Genomic DNA, 22197 nt, shown 5'->3' on the forward strand with positions numbered 1-22197 from the left:
TCATCAGTGGACTTCCAGTTGCATACAAAGACCAGATTGAATTCGATGAGTCTAGATCGTTGGAGGAGGCTATCTGAAAGTTGAAACATTGTTATGAGCAGTCAAAGCGTAAAGTTAAGCCTATGCATGACCTGAAAAGAAATGAGAAAGATAAAGGAAAATGGCCACCAAAGAGAGGAAGGCCTCAAGATGCAAATGAGAAAGAAAATGTAGTTCCTTATAAGAGGTTCAATACAACTGAGAAGGGACGTGGAGAGCAACAAACTAGAGGTGGTGGTAGGGAACCATTGCAGTGTTGGATATGAGGTAAGAATCATTGTAAGAGGGATTGTCCGCAGTATCAAAGTGGTAGTAGACCCCATATTTACAGTGCTCAGGAGGCGCATACAGTTGGTGATGTTGGTCATAACATTCCTCGGATCTATGCAGTTGTGGACAATAGGCAGGCGGATCATTAGGCATCGATCATTGAGATGGACGGTAAGCTTTGTGATCAAGTTGTTTCTATTTTGATTGATCCCGGATCTAACTATAGTTATATTAATCCTAACCTGGTGGATAAGTGTGGTGTGAGAAAAGAAGTGCATGTAGAATCTTGGTTGGTACTGTTGGCTACAAGTACGAAGAAGAGAGTTCACCATTGGGTGAGAACTTGTGCATTTGAGTTAAATGGTATGCCTACAACATCAAACTTGAATGTATTGCCATTGGGATCATATAATATGATTTTGGGTATGGATTGGATATACCTTTATAGAATCAAAGTGGATTGCTTCGACAAGGCCATTGAGTGTGTGGATGATAATGGGGAAAAGAGGACTTTACAGGGAAATAAGAAGCCTACATGAATGAGCACAAACTGAACTATCTGACGCATGATCTTGAGCTAGCAACGATTATACATGCATTGAAGATGTGGAGGCACTATCTTCTTGGCAGGAGGTTTACATTGATGAGAGATCACAGTGGGTTGAGGTATTTGTTTTACCAGCCGAAGATAAATTCCAGGTAAGCTAGATGGTTGGCTACCCTTAGTGAGTAGTGAGTTCGACTTTGAGATCAGATACATCAAAGGGAAGGAGAATCAGGTTGCAGATGCTCTTAGTAGCAAGGTATAGGTAAATCATATAGCAACTATGAGCTCTTATGGGTCAGAGTTACAAGATAGGATATTGCAGGAAGGACAATGGGATGACAAATATAGGGAGATCATGCATAGGTTACAGCAGAACACAGGTGCAGTTATAAGTACAGGTGATCGGGATGCAAACTATCATCGCACGACAGATGATTTGGTGAGGTTTAGAGACATGATCTATGTGCCGAATTGCAGTGAGCTCAAGAATCTTATCTTGAGGGAGTTTCATGCCAAGCCATACTCGGGTCACCCAGGATATCAGAAGACATTGACGATGGTAAATAAGTTCTACTATTGGCCAAATATGAGAAAGGAAGTGGTAGAGTTCGTAGCTAGATGTTTAGATTGTTAGCAGGTTAAGGCAGAATGTAAGCAACCAGGTGGTTTACTATAGCCAATAGCGATTTCGGAATGGAAATGGGAGGTCATTTCCATGGATTTCATTACAGGTCTTCCGAGGATAATGAGGCAGCATGATTCTATTATGGTTGTGGTCAACAAGTTGATCAAGGTGGCTCACTTCATTCCAGTAAAGACTACATATTCAGCCAGTGAGGTAGCACAAGTGTTCATCGGAGAGATAGTGAGATTGCATGGTGTTCCAAAGAATATTGTGTTGGACATGGATGCAAAGTTCACTTCCAATTTTTGGAAGGAGCTATTTGCAGGTTTGGGTACAAAGTTGGCTTTCAGTACAACTTATCATCCACAGAGAGATGGACAGATAGAGAGGGTCAACAAGATCTTGGAGCATATGTTGAGGATGTATGTGATGCACCAACAAAGGAAATAGTATCTTCCAGTGGTTGAGTTCGCATACAACAATGGTTATCGGGATTCATTGAGGATGATTCATTTTGAGGCATTGTATTGACAGAGTTGTAACACTCCCATCATCTTAAGTGATCCAGTGAACATGGTACTTATTGGACCGGATATGTTGGCAGACATGGAGCAGGAAATGTTGGTTATAAAGAAGAATCTAAGGGAAACACGAGATAGACAGAAAAGTTATGCGGATCAGCACGGGGTATTCAAGGAGTTTCAGGTTAGGGAGCATGTAACATAGTTACTGATCAAATGGGAACTATTACCTCAAAACGGGTACTCGAGCCTAAAAATCCCAAAAAAACATGAAAAAAAACCTTGAAATCGAAAAGTGTTGATATGAAAAAACACCTTGAAGTCGAAAAGTGTTGATACCAGATTTATTTATTTATTTATATTTTTTTACAGTGTAAATTTTCAATATTTTTAAAAATAACAGTAAAAAACAATAAAAACCATTTTGTTTGGTGCAAAAAACAACTTGAAATAGAAAAGTGTTGATGCCAGAATAACGTTACTTTTTTTTTTCCCCGCAAGTTACATTTTCAACACTTTTTTAATAATGATGTTAAAAATAGAATATTGTGACTTTGAAAAGCTTTAAATTTCCAATGATTTTCAAGCATGACATTAACGATAAAACATCTCGTCTTTGAAAACACTTAAAATTCCAATGATTTTTAAGCATGACATTAAATTCAAAATATCACTTCTTTGAAAAACCTTAAAATTCCAACAATTTTCAAGCATGGTGCTAAGAAAAAATATTTATAATTGTTTTCAGTCATAACATTAAAGATAAAATATCACGACTTAGAAAAACATTAAAAATCTTGACAAATTTTCAACAATGGAATTAAAACCAAAGATTATGTCTACAAAACAATCTTAAATTTTCAAAATATTTCAAACATGACATTATGGAAAAAAATTATGACTAAAAAAACTTTAAAAATGAACACCTAAATGAAAGAGTTATTATAACAAGAGTAATTTATTTTAAATGTTAAATGTATAGCGATTTTGAAATGTTAGCCTAAGACAACTTGATACATTGTTGAATTGAGGCTTCTGTGATCCATATCAAGTTTATGAGAGATTTTTCGGTGTAAATCACATGATATTTCATTTGTCGACGCGTTTCGAACCAACCAGTGTGGTTCATCGTCAAGACAAGTTGAAGAATCAGATCTAGTTTGCATGTTAAATAGTCAGAGCAGAACATCCAACGACTATAATTTTTGACCAGGCAATGGCTATTTTGACTAACGGCTAAATTTGATTGGGAAATGGCTAGTTGGACAAGACCCAGGGCATAACTATATTTAATTAAAAATTAAAATAAGTTAATTTAAATGATTATTAAAATAATAATTAGTTATACTATTATTAAATTAAAAGTTAAAGAGACATATGAATTCACCTAAAGGTTTTAACTATTTTATAATTATTTTAATTTTTATTATATATATATATATTAATTTAAATGATTATTAAATTAACAGTTAGTTATACATAAAAGGTATTAACTATTTTATTTTAATTTTTATTATATATATATATATATATATATTTAAAATCAAATAATTTAAGTATTATATAGAAAGAATAAAACTATAATATTTTAAATTTTTAGATTCATTTAATTGTTTATTTAATAGTTAAATTGCTTAATTATTTTAATTATAAATTAATAAAAACATATTTTCATAGATCGATTTCAATATTAAAGTAATTATTTTTCTTTTATTAATTAAGCTAAAATTATTAGTATATAACTAATAGTATAAACTAAATGCTATTAAAATATCTCATACTATATAAACAACTCATCAAAGAACAAATGCCAAAGAAAGAAGGATACGTGATAACAAGGGGAAACTAACTTATAGGAAAACAAGAACAAGCTATAAAAAGAGGGAGGGGAAGAACGGAAGAAAACGACTAGGAAGAGAGGGTTGGGACCCAGCAACTATTAAATTCCAGTCATCCTCTCTATTGAGATTGCTCGGCCTTTTTTCAATCTCAAGGGCTTCTCTAAATTTAAAAATCAACTATTAAATTGACATGCAGTGTAGGTGAGCTCAACCCATTGTAATGAAAACTTAAAGCCCAACCATGAAATTAACACATTGTGGGGCACACTCTATTCATTATAACGAAAAGTTTAAAATCAATTATCAAATTGCACATAATGGGATTGGGTTGCTAGACAAGCATCGACACATACCTTACAAAAAATAATATATATATGAAAACAAAAATTCAAATATTGAAAAATAAAAATAAAAGTAATAAAACATGACAAAAATATGACAAAAAAAATCAAAGATAAAAAATATATAGAAATGCAAAAATTCAAATATTGAAAAAAAAACAATAAAAAAATACAAAAAATCAAAAGAAAACAAAAATTCAAATATTGAAAAAAAAATTAAAAAAATAATAACAAGTAATAAAACATAAAAAAAAAAAATGACAAAAAAAAATACAAAAAATATATAGTAATGACATAAAAAAAACTATAAAATGTAAAAAAAACTAACCATGCCATGTAAAATTTAAAAAAGGAAGAAGAAGAAGAAGAAAAAAAAAAGTAAAATAAAATAAAAACCAAAAATAAAATGCAACATTAAAAAAACTTAAAAACTTAAAAAAAAAAAAATTCCTTGGCGACCCCGAGGCCCAACTGGGGGTGGCAAGGGGACGATTCATGACAAAAGATAAATTAAATTTCATAAAATATATAACAAAAAAAAAGTGTAAAAAAAAAATCAAAATTAACTTGTAGAAATGAAAAATTTAAATAAGTAAAAAAAATAGAAATAAAAAATATATATATAATATAAGATAATATAAATAAAAATTAAAAAAGACCATTTTTTTAAGTTAAAAAAAAAAATTAAAAAATAAAAACATCGTTTAAAAAAATGTTAAATAATAAAAAAATAAAAAATTCAAAACAATTAAAATATATATATATAATTATGATGATGGTGGTGGTTAACATCCACTGAGACCAAACTTTGGTCTATCAGACCTAAAGAAATGAATTATTTAGTTTGATATAAGATTTTATTCCTATGCTCAAAAAGCTTGGGGAGAAGCCTTCCGAGCTCACTGTAATTTTGACAACGTAAAAGGCTAGGAAGGTCAGTATTGCAACAAAGCTTTTGAAACTAAGATCTAATGTGGTTGTACACGGGGCACTCTAAGAGGAAGTGAATTGCATCCTCGATGTTCGTATTCTCACAGAGATGGTAGAACCTTTCCATCCATGGTGTTTTAGGAACTGCCCAATGACCCGTCTCACTATGGAGCTCATGAGAGTTCATTCCAATCTTGGCTATATTAATTTTCTTCTTTGAGTTAGTTAAAACAGAGAGATACTTTTGATCTTCTAGGGTGGGGTTGATGACCTCCTTATAATATCTTAATTTTCTTTTAGTTGCTAAATCTTTTTCACACCACATTTTTTCTTTGAATTTAGAAGTAACAATATTTTTAATGTTATTAATGTTTTGCAATGAAACATTCTCGTCAATCTCCCAATGGTTTAACTAGGCCCTGGTGTCTTTATACCAACCTTGTTTGGGCCTTAGGTGGTCTTGGCTAGAATTTAAAGCTAGCTTAGGAAGTCTATGGTCTCCTATGTTATTGAGTTTGTGCTTGTACAACAGAAGCCTAGTCATAGCTAGGCTCTCGATAGGGGAAAGACCCACTTCTATAAGGAGAACAGGATAGGGTGTGTTGCTTTTAATTTTGAGGTTATACGTTATAAAACGCTTCTGGATTTGCTCAATCTTTCTCTAGAATTCTCTAGAGATGCTACAACCCCAAACCTCACATCCATATAAGATAATTGGAGTGACTAAAGTTTCAAAGAGGAACTTCTTTCTATCCCACATTACGAGGTTTGTCGTTTTACAATTATTTTCAAGACCAAAATAATCTTTCCAATCCCCATTAATCCTTTTCTCAATGCTATAGTTCCAGTTGAGCTTGTGATCAATATCAATTCCTAGGTACTTGTAGGAAGACACTTCCTCCAAGTTACTATTGTCATACATAAAATTAGTGTAAGTGTCCTTCTTGGATTTGATAATCATAACTTTTGTTTTGTCAGTGTTAACAATCATACCCATGGTAGAGCAGAAATCCTTAAGAAGTATAAGTTGCTTATCAAGATCAGATGGGCACCTTGCGAGAAGAACAATATCGTCAGTGTAGAGAAGAAGGATGATGACTATCCCAGCTAAGATCGTGTCAGCACATCCTACTTCCTCTAAACAACCTTCTAGCTTGTTGATGTAAATGCCAAATAGGGTAGGGGAGAGGGGGAAACCTTGTTTGACTCTAATATTACACTTAATATCTTTCGACCACCCCTCATTTCTCTTTAACTTGGCAATTACATTCTCATATAACCTTATAGCGACAACTCTCAACTCAAAAGGAACCTTTAGCTCTTCTAATCTGTTCCAAAGGTTGTTTATAGGAACTGCAATGAAAGCCTTTCTAAAGTCCACAAAGCAACAAAAGAGATTGGATTTATCATTGCGACATTCCTCCACAATGATCCTAAGCGTAACGACGTGGTCTGTTGTTGAGTGCTGCTTTCTAAAACCCGCTCGGCCTTTAGCCCGCTTACCTTCACTTTCAAGCCATATGCTCAACTTCCTTTCCAAAATAATACCATATAACTTGGCTAGGAGAGGGCTGATCATAATTGTCCGATAATTAGAGGGGTTATTTGTATCCCCACTTTTAAAAATAGGGATAATGAGGCTTTGAGTCCATGGTTTAGGGAACCCTTGCTTGATCGCTTGTGAATGTGGGGGATGAGGACAGGACCTCCAATTTTTAAGATTTCCGCCTGGTAACCTTCAATGTCCTTAGCTTTCCCATTAGCCAAGCGATTAACCCCAAAATCAATGTCTTCTAATGAGAAAACTTCTTTCGTTGTGAGCAGGGTTTCAAAGTTATCCATGACATTTGGAGATTCATAAAGCTTTTTAAAATAGGAATTCCAGTCGTGTAAAGAAATTTTATTATTATCTTTAGTTTTCCTAATTAGAATCTGCCTCCAGAGTTTCTTAGGAGCTACCTTAGAGAGGTGTAAGAGATACTTTTGTCTTTTACGAATATACTGCCTTTTTTTCCTTTTAGTTAGGGCTTTGTATATTTTTATCTTGCCAATTTTAAGAGATCCATCAACAACTTCCTTAATTGCTCTCCTTGCACTTTTACTATCTTTGTCATACCATGGGTTGGTTTTGCTATTTCTTTTATTACAATTTAAAATTTAAAATTTAAAATTATCCTTAGTTTTCCTAGTTAGAATCTGCCTCCAGAATTTCTTAGGAGCTACTTTAGAGAGGTGTGAGAGATTCTCTTGTCTTTTACGAATATACTGCCTTTTTTTCCTTTTAGTTAGGGCTTTGTATATTTTTATCTTGCCAATTTTAAGAGATTCATCAACAACTTCCTTAATTGCTCTCCTGGCACTTTTATAATCTTTGTCATATTTTAAATTTTAAATTTTAAATTTTAAATTTTAAATTTTAAATTTTAAATATTAAAATTTAAAACTTAAAATAAAAAATATTTAAATTTAAAAATTATAAAAAAATAAATTATAAAAATTAAAATACAAAATTAAAAAAAAAAAACTTAAATTAAAATTAAAAAAAAAAAAAAAAATTAAAAAAAAAACAATTAAAAATAATAAATTAAAAAAAACAATGAAAAAAAAAACTATTAAACCCTGCCCCTCCCTTCTCACCTACGCCACCGTCCGCCCTCACCCCCCGCTCTCGACAACCTCGCCCCCCTCTCGCCTCTCCTCCACCCCCGCTCTCGACAACCTTGCCCCCCTCCCGCCTCTCCTCCACCCCCCTACCCCTTGCTCCGCTCCCCTCGCTCTGCTCCCCTCTCTCGGCCGCCACGCCACTCGTCGCCCTCACCACTCTCGACAACCCCGTCTCTCTTCCGCCCTCCCCTCCCCACTTTCGGCACTCCCGCCGCTCCCCCACGCTCTCCCCTCTCCCCTCCCCCACTCAGCCCCCATCCCACTCTCCGCCCTCAGCCCCCTCCACTCCCCACTCTCACCCTTCTCCCTCTGCTCCCCACGATAGGTTGAGGGCGCGGGGGTGGTGTGGGGGCCGTGTGGGGCAAGGGACACGAGAGCGGAGGGAGGGGGATGGGAGAGGAGGCAAGGGGGTGAGGGGTGGAGGTCAGGTGAGGGCACGGGGTGCAGACGGAGCCGGGTGAGGGAGGGGAGAGGGGAGGAGAGGAAGGTGAGAGGAGAGGGGAGGGCTGAGGGTGAGGAGGGAAGGGGGAGAGGGGACGAGCGAGAGGGGAGCGCGGGGGGGCGATTTTTTTTTGAAGAGTTTTTTTAATTATTGAATTGAGGCTTCTGTGATCCATAATAGTTGTAAGAAGAACTTCGGCGTAAATCACATGAGGAAAGACCTTTGTCGACGCGTTTCGAACCAACTAGTGTGGTTCATCGTCAGAACAAGTTGAAGAAACATATCCAGCTATGCAAGTTAAATAGTATGAGCAGAGGCCCCCAACGGCTATCTTGTTCAACGGCTAATTTTGACTATGGGACCAGAGTTAAAAAGTCAATTTAATAATATAGTTATATTCGATGACCATTCTTTTAAAATATATAAAAATTTTGTATAAATAAAATAATTTAATAGGTGTTAATGTTACTAGTTAGTTAAAAGGTTTAATAATAAAAATATAAGTTATAAGAAATATTATAATACAATATACATAGGGTATAGGATAATAGTTAGTTAGAATGAGAAACGAGAAAAATAAATAAAAGAAGGAAAAAAGAAGAAGAAGAAAATAATAATAATAATAATAAATAAATGAACAAAGCTAGTAAGGGTAAAAGTTAGTTGAAAAGACAAAATTAATAATAAATCAAAATAAAAGAGGAAAAACAAATAAATAAAAATAAAAATAAAATAAAAATATATAAAACTATTTTATTTTTATTTTTATTTATTTGTTTTTCCTCTTTTATTTTGATTTATTATTAATTTTGTCTTTTCAACTAACTTTTACCCTTACTAGCTTTGTTCATTTATTTGTTATTATTATTATTTTTTTCTTTTTTTTTTTTTTTTTTTCCTTCTTTTATTTATTTTTCTCGTTTCTCATTCTAACTAACTATTATCCTATACCCTATGTATATTGTATTATAATATTTCTTATAACTTATATTTTTATTATTAAACCTTTTAACTAACTAGTAACATTAACACCTATTAAATTATTTTATTTATATAAAAATTTTATATATTTTAAAAGAATGGTCATCGAATATAATTATATTATTAAATTGACTTTTTAACTCTGGTCCCATAGTCAAAATTAGCCGTTGAACAAGATAGCCGTTGGGGGCCTTTGCTCATACTATTTAACTTGCATAGCTCGATCTGTTTCTTCAACTTGTCCTGACGATGAACCACACTAGTTGGTTCGAAACGCGTCGACAAAGGTCTTTCCTCATGTGATTTACGCCGAAGTTCTTCTTACAAGTTTTTTTAATTGTTTTTTTTAATGGTTTATTTTTAATTGTTGTTTTTTAAATTGTTTTTTGTTTTGTTTTTTTTTTAACTTGTGATTTTTTAATTGTTTTTATTTTTTAATTTTTTTTTTTAAATTGTTTTTAATTTTTAATTGTTTTATTTTTATTTATTTATTATTATTATTTTGTCATTTTTACGCTATTTCTTTATTTTTATAATTTTAATTTAAAAAAATCTTAAATTTTTATTTTATTTTTTTGAATTTTGTTTATTTAAATTATTTAATTTAAATATATATATATATATATATATATATATATATATATATATATATTTTTTTTTTTTTTAATTAATTTTTTTTCTTAATTATTATTATTATTATTATTTTTTTAACTCAAAAAAAAGTTTTTTGATTTTTGATTTTTTTTGGATTATTTTGTTTTTCTTTAAATTATAGATATATTTTTTGAGAAAAAACCATTTAAAAAAAAAATTGTTTGTTTGGTTTTTTTTTTTAATTATTTTTTTTTTTTTTTAACAAGTTAACCTTTTTTTTTTTTTTTCTTTTTTTTTTTTTAAGGTTTTTTGTTTTTCCTTTATATATATATATATATATTTTTGTCATGTTTTTTATATTTATATTTTTATGTTTTTTTTTTATTTTTTTAACAAGAACGGTTATGGTGTTTCATTATCTGCTTGGCCAATGGCCACAAATTCTGTTACAAAATGAGGAGCGCTTTCCAACATGCTGTTCTGCCAGAAGGGGAATGGCATTTTCTCTTATCCTTTTCCTCTTTTTACATTTTTCAAAATAAACTTTGAATGCTAATTGTCCTAGATGGAAAATGCAGACAAACTGATTTAATAATAAACAGTAAAACATATTTTTTCATGGGATAGGAGACCACAGAGAATCTTCGTTTCTGAGGACGGTTCCAGCTTCTAGGTGGGCAGCAATATTTGCTTGGGCGTCTGCTGCTTTGTTGTTTGCTCTTAAGACATGAAAGTATGTCAAGCGAAGCGATTTCGAGATACTTTTGATTCTGTAGAGAAGCCTTGCTAGATGCAGATCAGAGGGGTTGGAGTTGGTCACCACAGCTCTTATAATAACTTGGGAATCGCCGAGAATGTTTGCTTCCCGAATTCCCAGCTCCTTGAGGAAGATTACCCCTTGCAAGAGGGCGAGAGCCTCGGCTTGCATGCTTGATGTATGACCAAGCCCCCAGGCAAAGTTATGAGAAGAAATATTGCCTGGCATGATAATGTGACCACCTGCCCCAGCTTTCCCAGGATTCCCTTTAGCTGCTCCATCAAAAAAGAGAGAAGGAATTAATTGATTGGACAGCCATTCCTGGAATTCAATCTCAGTTTTTCTGATTTGCCAAACTTCCAGTTCTGGAGGTGGCCTTCTTGGTTTATGGAAGTTAATCTTGAAGGCTGTTCCCAGCTCTCTGTCCTGTTGGCTGAGGTTTGAATCGTCATCTATGCCTTCCAACCACTCACTTAGTTGGGACTTCACTGTATTAGCTACTATTCTGTGATCCTGAGCTTTGTCTCGAAAAATCCTCCTGTTCCTTTCTAGCCAGATCTGCCAACTAGTGAATTTTGGCAAAGCGCTCCATGCTGCTCTGATCTTTTTGTTCTTTGGTTGAGCACCTGGGTATCTGTCCATCCAACCTGCAAACAGCTCTTGAACTGAAGTGGGGAAATTAAAATCAAGATGCCAATTGTCCAGCAGATCTTGCCAAACAGATTTAGTGAAATTACACTCGATCATTATATGGAGAGCGGTTTCAAAATTTGATTTACACATGACACATCTGGATGGTCCCTTAAATCCTCTGATTTGAAGTCTGTCCTCGGTAAGAATTTTTTGGTGGCTAACAATCCAGCAAAAATGGTCGATTTTTGGTATGGACGGGAAGTTCCATATCCCTGCCCAGGGAGCTGGGTTGGGAGGGACGTTTGGACGCTCTAAGAACTTGTAGTAACCCTGTTTGACTGTGTAACCAGAGCGACTGTTTTCCCAGCCTCTTGCATCCTTTCTGTTGGCGTGGAGGGGAGCCAATCCATGGAGATGAGCTTTGAAGTTAGTCCATTCATTTTCCAGATCGCTGGGCACTGGCAACCGCTTCCAGCCCGTCCAGTAATTCTCTGTCCATTCTGACAGATCCCACAGCGTGTGTATGTGCGCTGCCTCCATCCAATTTCTGAGCGCTGTAAAATTGCCTGCGTCTACCAAAGGGGGGCGATTCATTATTTTGTCCTTCCAAACCTGCGTTTTCTTACCATTACCGGGAATCCAATGGGCACAGCTGTTAATCATCGGCGCGATTTTGCTAAGGAGAATGCTGAGATGCGATCTGGTTGATTCTTTGGGGTGGTCTAAGCACCGGAGCCTTGGGCCTCTAAAATACTTTTTCCAAAGCGCAATCTGAGCCCAGCTAGGATTCGGGGCGATAATTTTCCATGCTAGTTTGGCTCCCATAGCAAGGTTTTTGGCAAACAGATCTTTGAGATTTAATCCTCCTTCAAGATAAGGTTTTGTGACTGTATCCCAGTTGATTAGAGAGAATTTCTTGTCATTATGCTTGCCTCCTCTCCAAAAAAATCCCCTGATTAATTCATCCATTTTTTTTATAGTTCCCACTGGAGCCAGAAGGACCGCAAATCTGAAGATCGGAAGGCTGTTGAGGACCGCTTTGATGAGCACAGCTTTGCCAGCGATGTTAAGCCAAGAGGAACCCCAGGAATTCATCTTCGATTTGAATTTATCTATGAGGGGATTCCAGTCTTTGCTTGTCACTTTCTTGTTGAAGACTGGCAGCCCAAGATACTTGAAAGAGGACCAACTATTGGAGGCAGAAAATCCCAAACATCTAGCTATGGAGGATGCAGTGGAAGCAGGAGTATTCCAACAAAAGATCTGGCATTTCCCCTTGTTTAGCTCACTGCCTGAGATTCGACAGAAGTCATCCAATACTGCTTTGAATTTGATGGCTGATTGAAGAGTTGCAGCTCCCAGGAGAAGAGTATCGTCAGCGAAGAGTGCATGATTGATGCGCTTCACTCCTCTTGCAATGCACAATCCGTTAATAACATGATCCTGCTGCTTTTTGTTCAGATAAAAACTAAGAACAGAGGCTTGAATGACAAAGAGGAGGGGTGAAAGAGGGCACCCCTGCCTCAGCCCTCTAGTAGCTTTGAAAAATTCAGCGGCCCTTCCATTCACTAGAGGAGCAATCCAGGGCTCCGCAATACAGGCTTTTATCCACTTTATAAAGCTTTGCCCAAATCCCATTTTAAGCATTACATCAAACAAAAATTTATGATTAACACGATCAAATGCATTCGATAGGTCGAGTTTGATGACCATACCTCTTTCCTTACGATGCTGACTGGAATGGATTGCCTCCTGGACCAGCACGAAATTGTCTACTAGCTGTCTGCCTTTGATGAATCCCCCTTGATTGTCCGGAATGATTTTGGGGAGGAATCTTTTCAGCCTGTTTGCTATCACTTTGGTGATCACTTTGTACCCGATGTTGCATAGAGAAATTGGGCGGAATCTGCTGAAGGTGTTTGCCCCCTTTTCCTTAGGGATGAGAGCTAGGAATGCCGAATTAGTGCAGCCTCCAATCTTCTGACAGTTCTGTGATTTCTGGATCATTTTGATGAATTCCTTCTCAATAATCTGCCAACATGTTTGTAAGAATCTAGGGGTGAAACCGTCCGGGCCCGGGGCTTTATCCGGATCCATGGCGAATAGAGCCTCCTTGACTTCTTTGGGTGTGATTATGCCTTCCAGAGCCTGATTGATTTTGGGTGAGATGATCTTAGGAACAGCATCTAAGAGGCTGAGATTATGGTCTGCTCTGATATCCTCTCTGTACAGATTCTCAAAATGCTCAGAGGCTGCTTTTTTTATGCTAGCAAAGTCCCTTAAAACACTGCTTTCTTCTTTTATTTCTTTGATAGAGTTCCGGCCTTTCCTAGCTTGAGCCTGCTTGTGAAAAAAGGAGGTATTCCTGTCTCCGGATTTAAGCCAAAGACTTCTAGATTTGAGTCTCCAATACTCTTCTTCGGCCAGGCATGCTTTATGAAAGTTTTGCTGAAGCTTGGCCTCCTTTTCCAGGTCTTCATTTGAAATATCAGCTGTTTCTAGCTGGAGGTGATGCCGTTCCAGATCTGAGTGAGTTTTTTTCCTTTCCTCAGCTGGATTGGGCAAGGTCCTGGCCCAATTTTTTAGCATGGCTTTCACTCTTCTGAGTTTTTCTTCCCATACAAAGAAGGCAGAGCCCTTGACTGGGCTTTTCCAGCAGTCTCTGACCTTATCCATGAAGTCTGCCTCCTTGATCCAGAGAGAGCAGAATCTGAATGGAATAGGCCCCAGATCCGGAGGAGTCAGTAACTCCAGGCTGATTGGTTTGTGGTCTGATGTACTGTTGTGCAGGATGCGCGATCTAGCTTCCAACCCAATGAGTAGGAAGGAGCTTTGAACCAGGAAGCGGTCCAATCTTGCCGCTATGTGTCCCGGCCCAGCCCTTTTGTTTGACCATGTGAACTTGCCGATGGTTGGCTTAATATCGATCAGGTCCCAGCCTTGCATGAGATCCTCTACTGTTTCTCTTGCTGGATCCCTGACAATACTGCCTCCTCTCTTTTCTGATGGCAGGAGGGTGAGATTGAAGTCTCCTGCAATGATGATGTTCTCCAAGTCTTCCCGGTCTGCCAAATTTTTTATGGAGTCCCAACATAATTTTTTTTCACCTGCATTATTTGGAGCATATACATTGACTAGACTCATAATTGTATTAGATTCTAGATGATGCAACTTTAACAATATCCAATGAGTATTTAGGGTTTTAGAGATGAGGGAGAACTTATGAGGATTCCAGAGCGACCCAAGTCCTCCTGAAGCTCCTCGAGCCGAAGTTGCATGCGCGCCATCTTTTTTCCAAAACTTTCTACTTGCTTGGAGGAAGGATGATTCCTCCATCTTAGTCTCCTGGATGAGGAGGATGTCTGGGGATTCCTGCCTTATCAGACTTCTCATCGCCTCTTCCTTGACTTTGGATCCCATACCCCTACAGTTCCAGGAGACAATCTTCATTACTTATTTTTGTTGTGGAGAGCTCCTTTGGAGCTCTGGATTGGGGCCTTCTTCGTCTTCGGAGTTTTTGATAGGAGTTTCTCGAGCGTAGGCTGGCTGCCCTGGAGCTTGTCTTTGTATGTTTCTTGTTCCCTTTTTTCTTTTGAAGACATTCGGCCTCTTGTAGATCTTCTGGGGGTGGATTGTGATTCCCCTATTTCCCCTTCTTCCTCCGACTCGTCGGATTCATGGGTTTCCTCCTCGTCTTCAGATGTCTTTTCTTTGGGAATCTCTGGTTCACTTTTAGATTTAGTCGGGGAGACTTCTTTCGGGATTTCAGCATCCTGGGAAACTATGGTTTCTGATCCCAGGATCTCATATCTGTTTCCTTGACTTTCCATGGGTTGCTTCTGAGCAGGCGCTGTTTGGGGTGTTCTGATGTTAGCATTAGCGGCCTTCCTGGAGGTAGTTCTGGATCTCTTCACCTGGTTCCATCCTTCCTCTTTCCCTTTATCTTCAGCCCCTTTGGCCGGGCAGTCTCTGGCGAAATGTCCATAGACTTGGCACTTCCGACATTTGAATGGCAGCTGCTCGTAGTCAAGCTTCTGGATATGTGTCCACGGACCCACCCTTATTTTGACAGCTTCAGGAAGACCAACCTCCAGATCCACCTCCACGCAGATTCTGGCACAGTCATACTGGTCTCTATTGTTGGCCGTATCAATGAATTTCCCGAGGGTGTTCCCGATGTGCTTTAGGGAATCCCAGTTCCAGCAATGGACCGGAAGATTGGGGAGTCTTACCCATACTGGGACTGCTGAAGGCACGTCCATTGCCGGATCGAAATCTGGCGTCCATTTGTTCAGGTATAACCCTTGAGGTCCCATGAAATATGGTCCATTTCTGAAAATGAGATCTTTGTCTTCTTTTTCTGAGAATTCGAAAAGAAAGTATCCTCTTCCAAGAAAATAAGAAGTAACCTTGCCCTGGATCAACGGAGCCCAGTTTCTGGAGACCCAGCTCTCTGTTGATTTAGGAGAGGGCCAGAGACCTGTAAACTGACCCACTAGGGCACGTTCCGACAACGAAAGGGCTACTTGGATTGGACCTTCGGGAGGAAGGGCGATCTCAGGGATGTCATCGAGCCTTTTGACGAACTTTGCGGCTTCCACTGCTTTCTTCTTGGGGAGCGAGGCCAACAAGGATCTGAAGGCCTCAGCTGCAGAGGGAGGGGGAGGGGAGGAGGAAGATCCCGGGGGAGGGTCCGGATCTTCCATGGGGAGCCAGCTCTAACCGCAGCTGGAAAAGGGGAGAGAAGGGCGGGCAAACGCACAGCTCTAACCGCAGCGGGAAGCATTTATATTTTTATGTTTTATTACTAACATGTTTTATGTTTTTATTTTTTTTATTTTTGCTATGTTTTTATTTATTTATTTTTATATATTTTTATGTTTTATTACTAACATGTTTTTATTATTTTTATTTTTGTCATGCTTTATGTTTTATTTTACATTTTTTTTGTCATGTTTTTATTATTATTATTTTTTTATGTTTTATTACTAACATGAAAATCACCAACATTTAAAAAAAAATATCTGCACTTAATTCATTAGAAAATTTAAAGTGTAAAAACTAAGCCCTGTAAACAAAAAGGGTTGATGCTCATGAGAACTTTTCAAAATCAAGATGAAAATCACTCAAAAAAAAAAATGTTCGCACTTGATACATAAAAAAAATTAAAGTGTCAAAAATAAGTCTTCTAAAAAAGTGTTGATGTTGCATTAACACTTTTCAAAATCAGCATGAAAATCATTAACATTTAAAAAAATGTGTTGACGCTGCATCAACACTTTTCAAAATCAGCATGAAAATCACTAACATTGAAAAAAAATGTTCATAGTCGATACATAAGAAAATTTAAAGTGCCAAAAATATGCTAAAAAAAGTGTATTCTGGCATCACCACTTTTCAAAATCGGGTGATTTTTTGCTACCTCAAAAAAATGGGTACCAGTTCACTTTCTCGTTTGATTGGTAACTATGTTATGTGTATTTGTGCATCAAGCCCAAGAAAATCTCTTTGAGGATTGGTTCATGTGCCAAGTTGGCACCACGGTATTGCGGGCCTTTCGAGATCCTTGAGAGGATTAGACCAGTGGCATATCGACTTGCACTACCTCCAACAGTGAAAGTTCATTATGTTTTACATATTTCATTGCTTAAGAAGTATATAAAGGATGTTGATCATGTTATTGATTGGTCTGTATTGCAAGTGGAGCAAGAAGGAGAGTTTCAGCCAGAGCCTTAGTGCATATTGCAGCGAAAACATCTCATGCTCAGGAACAGAGCCATAGAGCAATTTAAAGTGCAGTGGAAGCACTTTGGGCTTGAAGAAGCTACATGGGAGATGGCGAATCAGATGCGGGCCCTGTATCCTTCATTGTTTGTCAGTTGAGGCAAAGCAGTTTTGGTTTGATGTTGGTTTATGTTTGGCATATGTTTTGGTACATGCATGTATATGTATATAGATGTAAATACCGCCATGAGCTAAGTTATAAAACTCCAATAAGCGGTATGGGTGTCATGTTATTATGGTTGTTATATTGTCATGTTATCATGATGTTTTTCTTTGAGCAAGTATTTCATTGTAAAACTGCAATGAGCTAAGTTATAAAGCTCCATGGGCATTATGTTTGCTTTTCAGCGGTTTTGCTAAAGTCTTGGTGTGGCTTAACACCGACGACGGTGTTCCTAGAGGGGGAGGCCTTTGTAACAACCCTAGTGAAAATTCATGTAATAAGAGTTAATAAAGGAAAAATAAGACCACGGGTAAGGGACACGTATTCCAAGATGAATGTTGGGCAAAAGATATCTTAGTGGGCATCACTAGGTGTGTGTTTTGGCTAAGGAAAATTGGCAAAGGCTAAGGCAAAGGAATTAAAATGAAAAAAAGGCATTTTGGCACATTTATTTAGGAAAATAAAGGAAATTAGGAGAAAAGTAAGGTGAAAGGTTACAAGTTGCACGTGAGGAGGAAATTGAAGGAAAATAATGGAAAATGAAGAAAATAGAGACCTCATTAATAAAAAGGCTTTTGAGGATCAGTTGTTAACCTTTTGTCAGTCCAAGTTTATAGCTCTCTCATTATTCTCTCTCTCTCACACACTCTTGGTCACTTAGAGTTTTCTTGGAGCACTCTAGCTTTGGAGCAAGAAAGGAAAAAAAAGCAAAGAGAAAGGAAGGAAAACAAGGATCAAGGAAAGAAAAGTAGGATCAAGCAGCTTCAACAGGAATACTTGCAGGTAACCTTTTGCATGTGTGATTTCCTAGCTGGTTTGGACATGCATGGCTTTGCATGTTGGTGTATGGTTCTCTTGTTGTCGGTGGCATGGTTTTGTCGGGTTATGATAGTGGTTTTCAGCCTAGCCTAGCCTTTTTTCGAATGCCATGGTATGTTGGGATGTTTATCTTGGTTTTGAGCTTTGGTTTGCCAGATGGATTTCGGAATCCGGGGTGGAGGTGGTCTTAAGGTTCATTCCCAAAGGCCTAGGAATCCCTTGACCAGTTTTGGTGGGATACACGGTAAAGCCTAAGGGAGAAGTCTCGGTTTAGGGCCTAGTGATTCGAGTTTGGATTACGGTAAAGCCTGAGAGTCTGGTCTTAGTTTAGGCCCTAGTGACCAGGATTGGGTTGCGGTAAAGCCTCAAGGACAAGGTGACAGAAAATTCCTCAAGGATAGTGATGAATTCTGGATGGCATTCCAAGTTCGATTCGGTTGTGATCGGAGTACCGGTTTTGGTGTGATCACGGTTTGATGAGGGTGTAGGTAGTTTAATATCTGGATTCCCTGGATTGTTCTTGGATTGGTTGTTCTATGAGATCTCACATTCATGCTTAGAATATGGCACGACGGTGACTGGATAAAAGAGAGATTTGGTTCAACCATGTCTATGGTTAGGTGGTATGTGGAAGTCTTGAACCTAGTCGGATTTGCCTATGATTAATAAAATCTAAGTTCTCTTACTTTTGCACTTGTGTATATAAGGATTTGATGGTTGTCATATCTTTGATATTTATATGCTTTTATGTTGGTTATAAGCATGGTTATACGACTGGTTCATGTCATGGTTATTTCATGTATTTACTTATAATATTTAAAATGATGGATGCAATACCTAATTAATGGTATAACAATGCAATGGAGAAGGTGGTGATCCTTCTTGTCATGTTTCATAAGTTCTTTCAATCATTCATGCTTTATCTTGTATCCTAGACCTATAGGTTGCATTGATGCCAAGTGTTTGACAAAATGTCAGTCCCGGTTGGGGATGGTCATGCCTAATCCTGAGGTTGATTTTGATTTATTAGCATTGTCATCATGTCTTTGATCGGTTTTGGAGGTCGTAACAAGTTGATGAGTCTCATAAATGGGTAATTATATGGGCTCATTTTACCTCCTAAGCTAGTCAAATCAACCATTCTCTTAGCTTATTGTATGATTTTCTGATTATATTTATGCTTATGGAGTGAGTTGAGTTAGTTATGATGCCATGTGGTCTAACATGTGTTTAATGCAGATTATTGATGAATTTCGAGGTCAAAGTCAAGGATCCAATGGACAAATGGCAACAATAACTCGAAGTGGACAAAGGAGAGGACTTATAGGAGGGAATCCCTCTCATTTATTACTCCTCACTTCGAATTCCCTTTCATTCAGCTCAGAGTACAAGCAGCCGAATCATGCACTAGAAGGCAGCCGAGCAAGTGGATGATGACTGATGATTATCTCGAGTTTTGGGAGCCAAGCCTCCCTGATTTTAAGGAAGTTGTTGGTAGCTTCATTTGTATAAGTAGAGAGGCGTAGGGCCTCACTAGGGTCGGATTTTGTTGGAATTTTGCTTATGTAAACTCTGCTCCAACTTCGAGCTTATTATTTTTGTGACAGTTTCATGTAATCTTGCTATTGTTTTGATAATAAAGATGGAATCATTTTTGAGCTAGCACTGAGTTACCTTAGAGAGCTAAAGCTCTTGGGTTAGGGCCCAATCCAAGCAGCCAAGCTCCTCCTTACTTGTATTTGTATGTTTTATTTCAGTTTGTAGATTAGGTTGCTATTAGATGTATTTTTTTATGGTTAAAAATAGGTTGCTTTTGATAATTCAGTAGTTTGCTTCCATTTGTGCTTTCTATAGCAGGTTAAACAGTGATAAAGAGAAGATTCAAAAGGCTAGAAACAGTGCCTTGGCCTCTCTTCCTCCCTTTGGGACCATGATTTGAGGCAAAGACCCTCTTGCTGCCCCAAAAACACGGATTTTCCTCATTCATAGGACTTCTAGTGTTTGCAGCTTTTTAGTAGGTTAATAGCCCAGTTTTGCTTTGCTTCAGATCTTCTTAATCATGCTCACTTCTTTATTTGTAATAGTCTTCTTTCATGCTTTCCTTTCTTGCAACATTTCTCAGCATTTCCTTTCATAGATCATAGTTTAGACTAGTTTGATGCAAAATTCTGTTTTTCTAGATGCGCTCATCTCCTTGCTTATTTGATCTTATTGGTTGACTGTTAGTTTCTTTGTAGCAGATCTCTTCTAGCAGTAGGCAAGCTTATCAGCCATCACATCCTCCATCTGATCCATGCCCTACAGGTCACCCAAACCTCACCTCAATTCTACCTCAGTTTCCTGCATTTTCCATAGAACTTCTTCCTCTCTCCTTAAGCAAACCCAATCATCTTCCTCTCTCCTAGTGATTCTTCATAGACCCTAGGCGACCTAACACCTCATTCCAACCTTCATCCACCTTTTCCACCCACTCTCACACCCTGAAAACAGTGAAAACTGCTCTTGGCCTCCTCCTGTAGGCCTCCTATAGTGGCCCTGTTTTCCTCTTGTAGATTTCCTGTGTCCTCCTGTAGATTTTCCTGTAGGCTTCATTTTGAAGGCTGAGTGTGGGAAAAGCCTCTAGAAGGCCACTTGAGACCTCCTAGGACCCATCCACACAATCCTACATCCTCTCAAGTCCCAAATCCACCCTCCAATGCGACCTATTCGTTGCCACATTCACACACAATAAATTACATGCATGTCAAATTCACATAAAAATCCAAAAAGATGTTTTTTTCTTATTTACTTCCAGAAATAGCTGAGTTAGATGTTGTTTACTTCCTTGAGTAGGTAATGGCATTCCTTTCATGGTTTTCATAGTGATTTATGCAAAAGTAGGATTAGTTGGTTAATTAGGGTTTACTAGGTTTGCTTTACATTTCAGTCTTTCTCCTTTCTGCAGTTAGAGTAGCATTTGTAGAGTAATCTTTCTCTCCTTTCATCACATATAGAGCTTCTTCTAGAATCCATAGAAGTTGGCTTGAGCTCCTATTGATCTTTTGCCAGATGACCAAGTGACAACTTGCAGTAAGAACTAGTACTTGTGCATACAGCACCGACGCTTCCAAGTTTGTTACGAACTACCAGGTTGATAAGAGTAAAGTAGGCAGCCCAGGAGTTGCAGCGTTATTGCTGCAATACTGGTGCTCACCACTTTTTGGCGCCGTTGCTGGGGAAGCGCCAAAGTATGTTGTGATTACCGCTTTCTTCTATTTTCTATTGCAACATTCTGCTAATGGTTTAGTTCAGCAAAAGTAGACTAGTCCTTTCTTTTCCTTCAGTTCTGCATTTCCTTGCTTTCCTCTTCAATTCTACAAATTTCATTTCAGCAAGTTCATTTCAGTTAGTTTCAATTTGTTTTGTTCAATCAATTTCAGTTTTGCAGGTACTATCAGTGTGGGAAAAAAAAAGAAACAAAAACCAACCAAAAAGATTTCCTTTCATGCCTCGTAGGAATAGAGATAACTCAGGAAAATTTCTGCCCAACACCCCCACTGCTTCACATAGCCAATCTTCTCTCTTCTTCGGCCGCTGTGATCAAGAAGAACCCTTAGGTGAACAACAAGACATATCTGAAGAACCTATAGGGGAAGAAGAAGAAGAAAACGTTCCTTTGGAGCCAATGGCTGAAAACAGAAATGCTAGGGGGAATGGAGAGAGAATAGAGGGTACCTTTCCCATTCAGGAGACCAATGGGGACACCAAAATGAAGAATATAAGCCCTTCTGCCCTACCTCATTTCCATGGTCTGATTATGGAAGATCCTGACACCTTTTTGTTCGAGTTTGCTGTTATCTATTGAACCTATGACTATGCAGAAGATGAGCAAATGTTGAAACTATTCCCTTCTACTCTCAAGGATGCAGCATTGCGCTGGTTCATTGGATTACCTGGCAATAACATCACAACTTGGGCTCAGATGCAGCAAGCCTTTAACAACAAGTATCGAGACTATTGTAGGTCAAAAGATACTAAAGAAGAAATTTTCCGAATGACCATAGGAAGTGATGAGTCCCTGGAAGACTATGAAGAGAGGTTCCAAAACAGTTACAAAAGGGTCAGGTGTACACTTGACCCTGAGTCTCTGAAGTTGGTCATGCTCAGGGGAATTCGGGAAGATCTTTTAGACACCCTCCATCTACTAGCCGGGGGAGACATCTACTGACTATCCTATGAGGATATAAAGACTATTTTTAGAAACCAT

General features: G+C 37.6%; 1 protein-coding gene across 1 annotated transcript; it reads right to left on the bottom strand.

The window, feature by feature from the left end:
* Nucleotides 1-10411: 10411 nt before the first annotated feature.
* On the bottom strand, nucleotides 10412-15447 carry LOC149227658 (uncharacterized). Its single transcript, XM_089380568.1, has 2 exons — nucleotides 14916-15447; nucleotides 10412-14292 (listed from the first exon to the last, which is right to left on the bottom strand). Exons 1-2 carry the CDS (start codon nucleotides 15445-15447, stop codon nucleotides 10412-10414), a joined length of 4413 nt encoding a protein of 1470 aa, XP_089236694.1.
* Nucleotides 15448-22197: the final 6750 nt, after the last annotated feature.

Source organism: Pinus tabuliformis, chromosome J, assembly GCF_031772625.1.
Source record: "Pinus tabuliformis cultivar Carrire ecotype Pingquan chromosome J, CPIR1, whole genome shotgun sequence".
In the NCBI taxonomy this organism is placed as follows: Eukaryota; Viridiplantae; Streptophyta; class Pinopsida; order Pinales; family Pinaceae; genus Pinus; species Pinus tabuliformis.

Coding starts and splice junctions, on each gene's coding strand:
- LOC149227658 (XM_089380568.1), bottom strand. CDS start 15,447: ATGGACGTGCCTTCAGCAGTCCCAGTATGGGTAAGACTCCCCAATCTT. Junction 14,293..14,915: donor CTCCCCGACTAAATCTAAAA/GTGAACCAGAGA, acceptor CAAATAATGCAG/GTGAAAAAAAATTATGTTGG.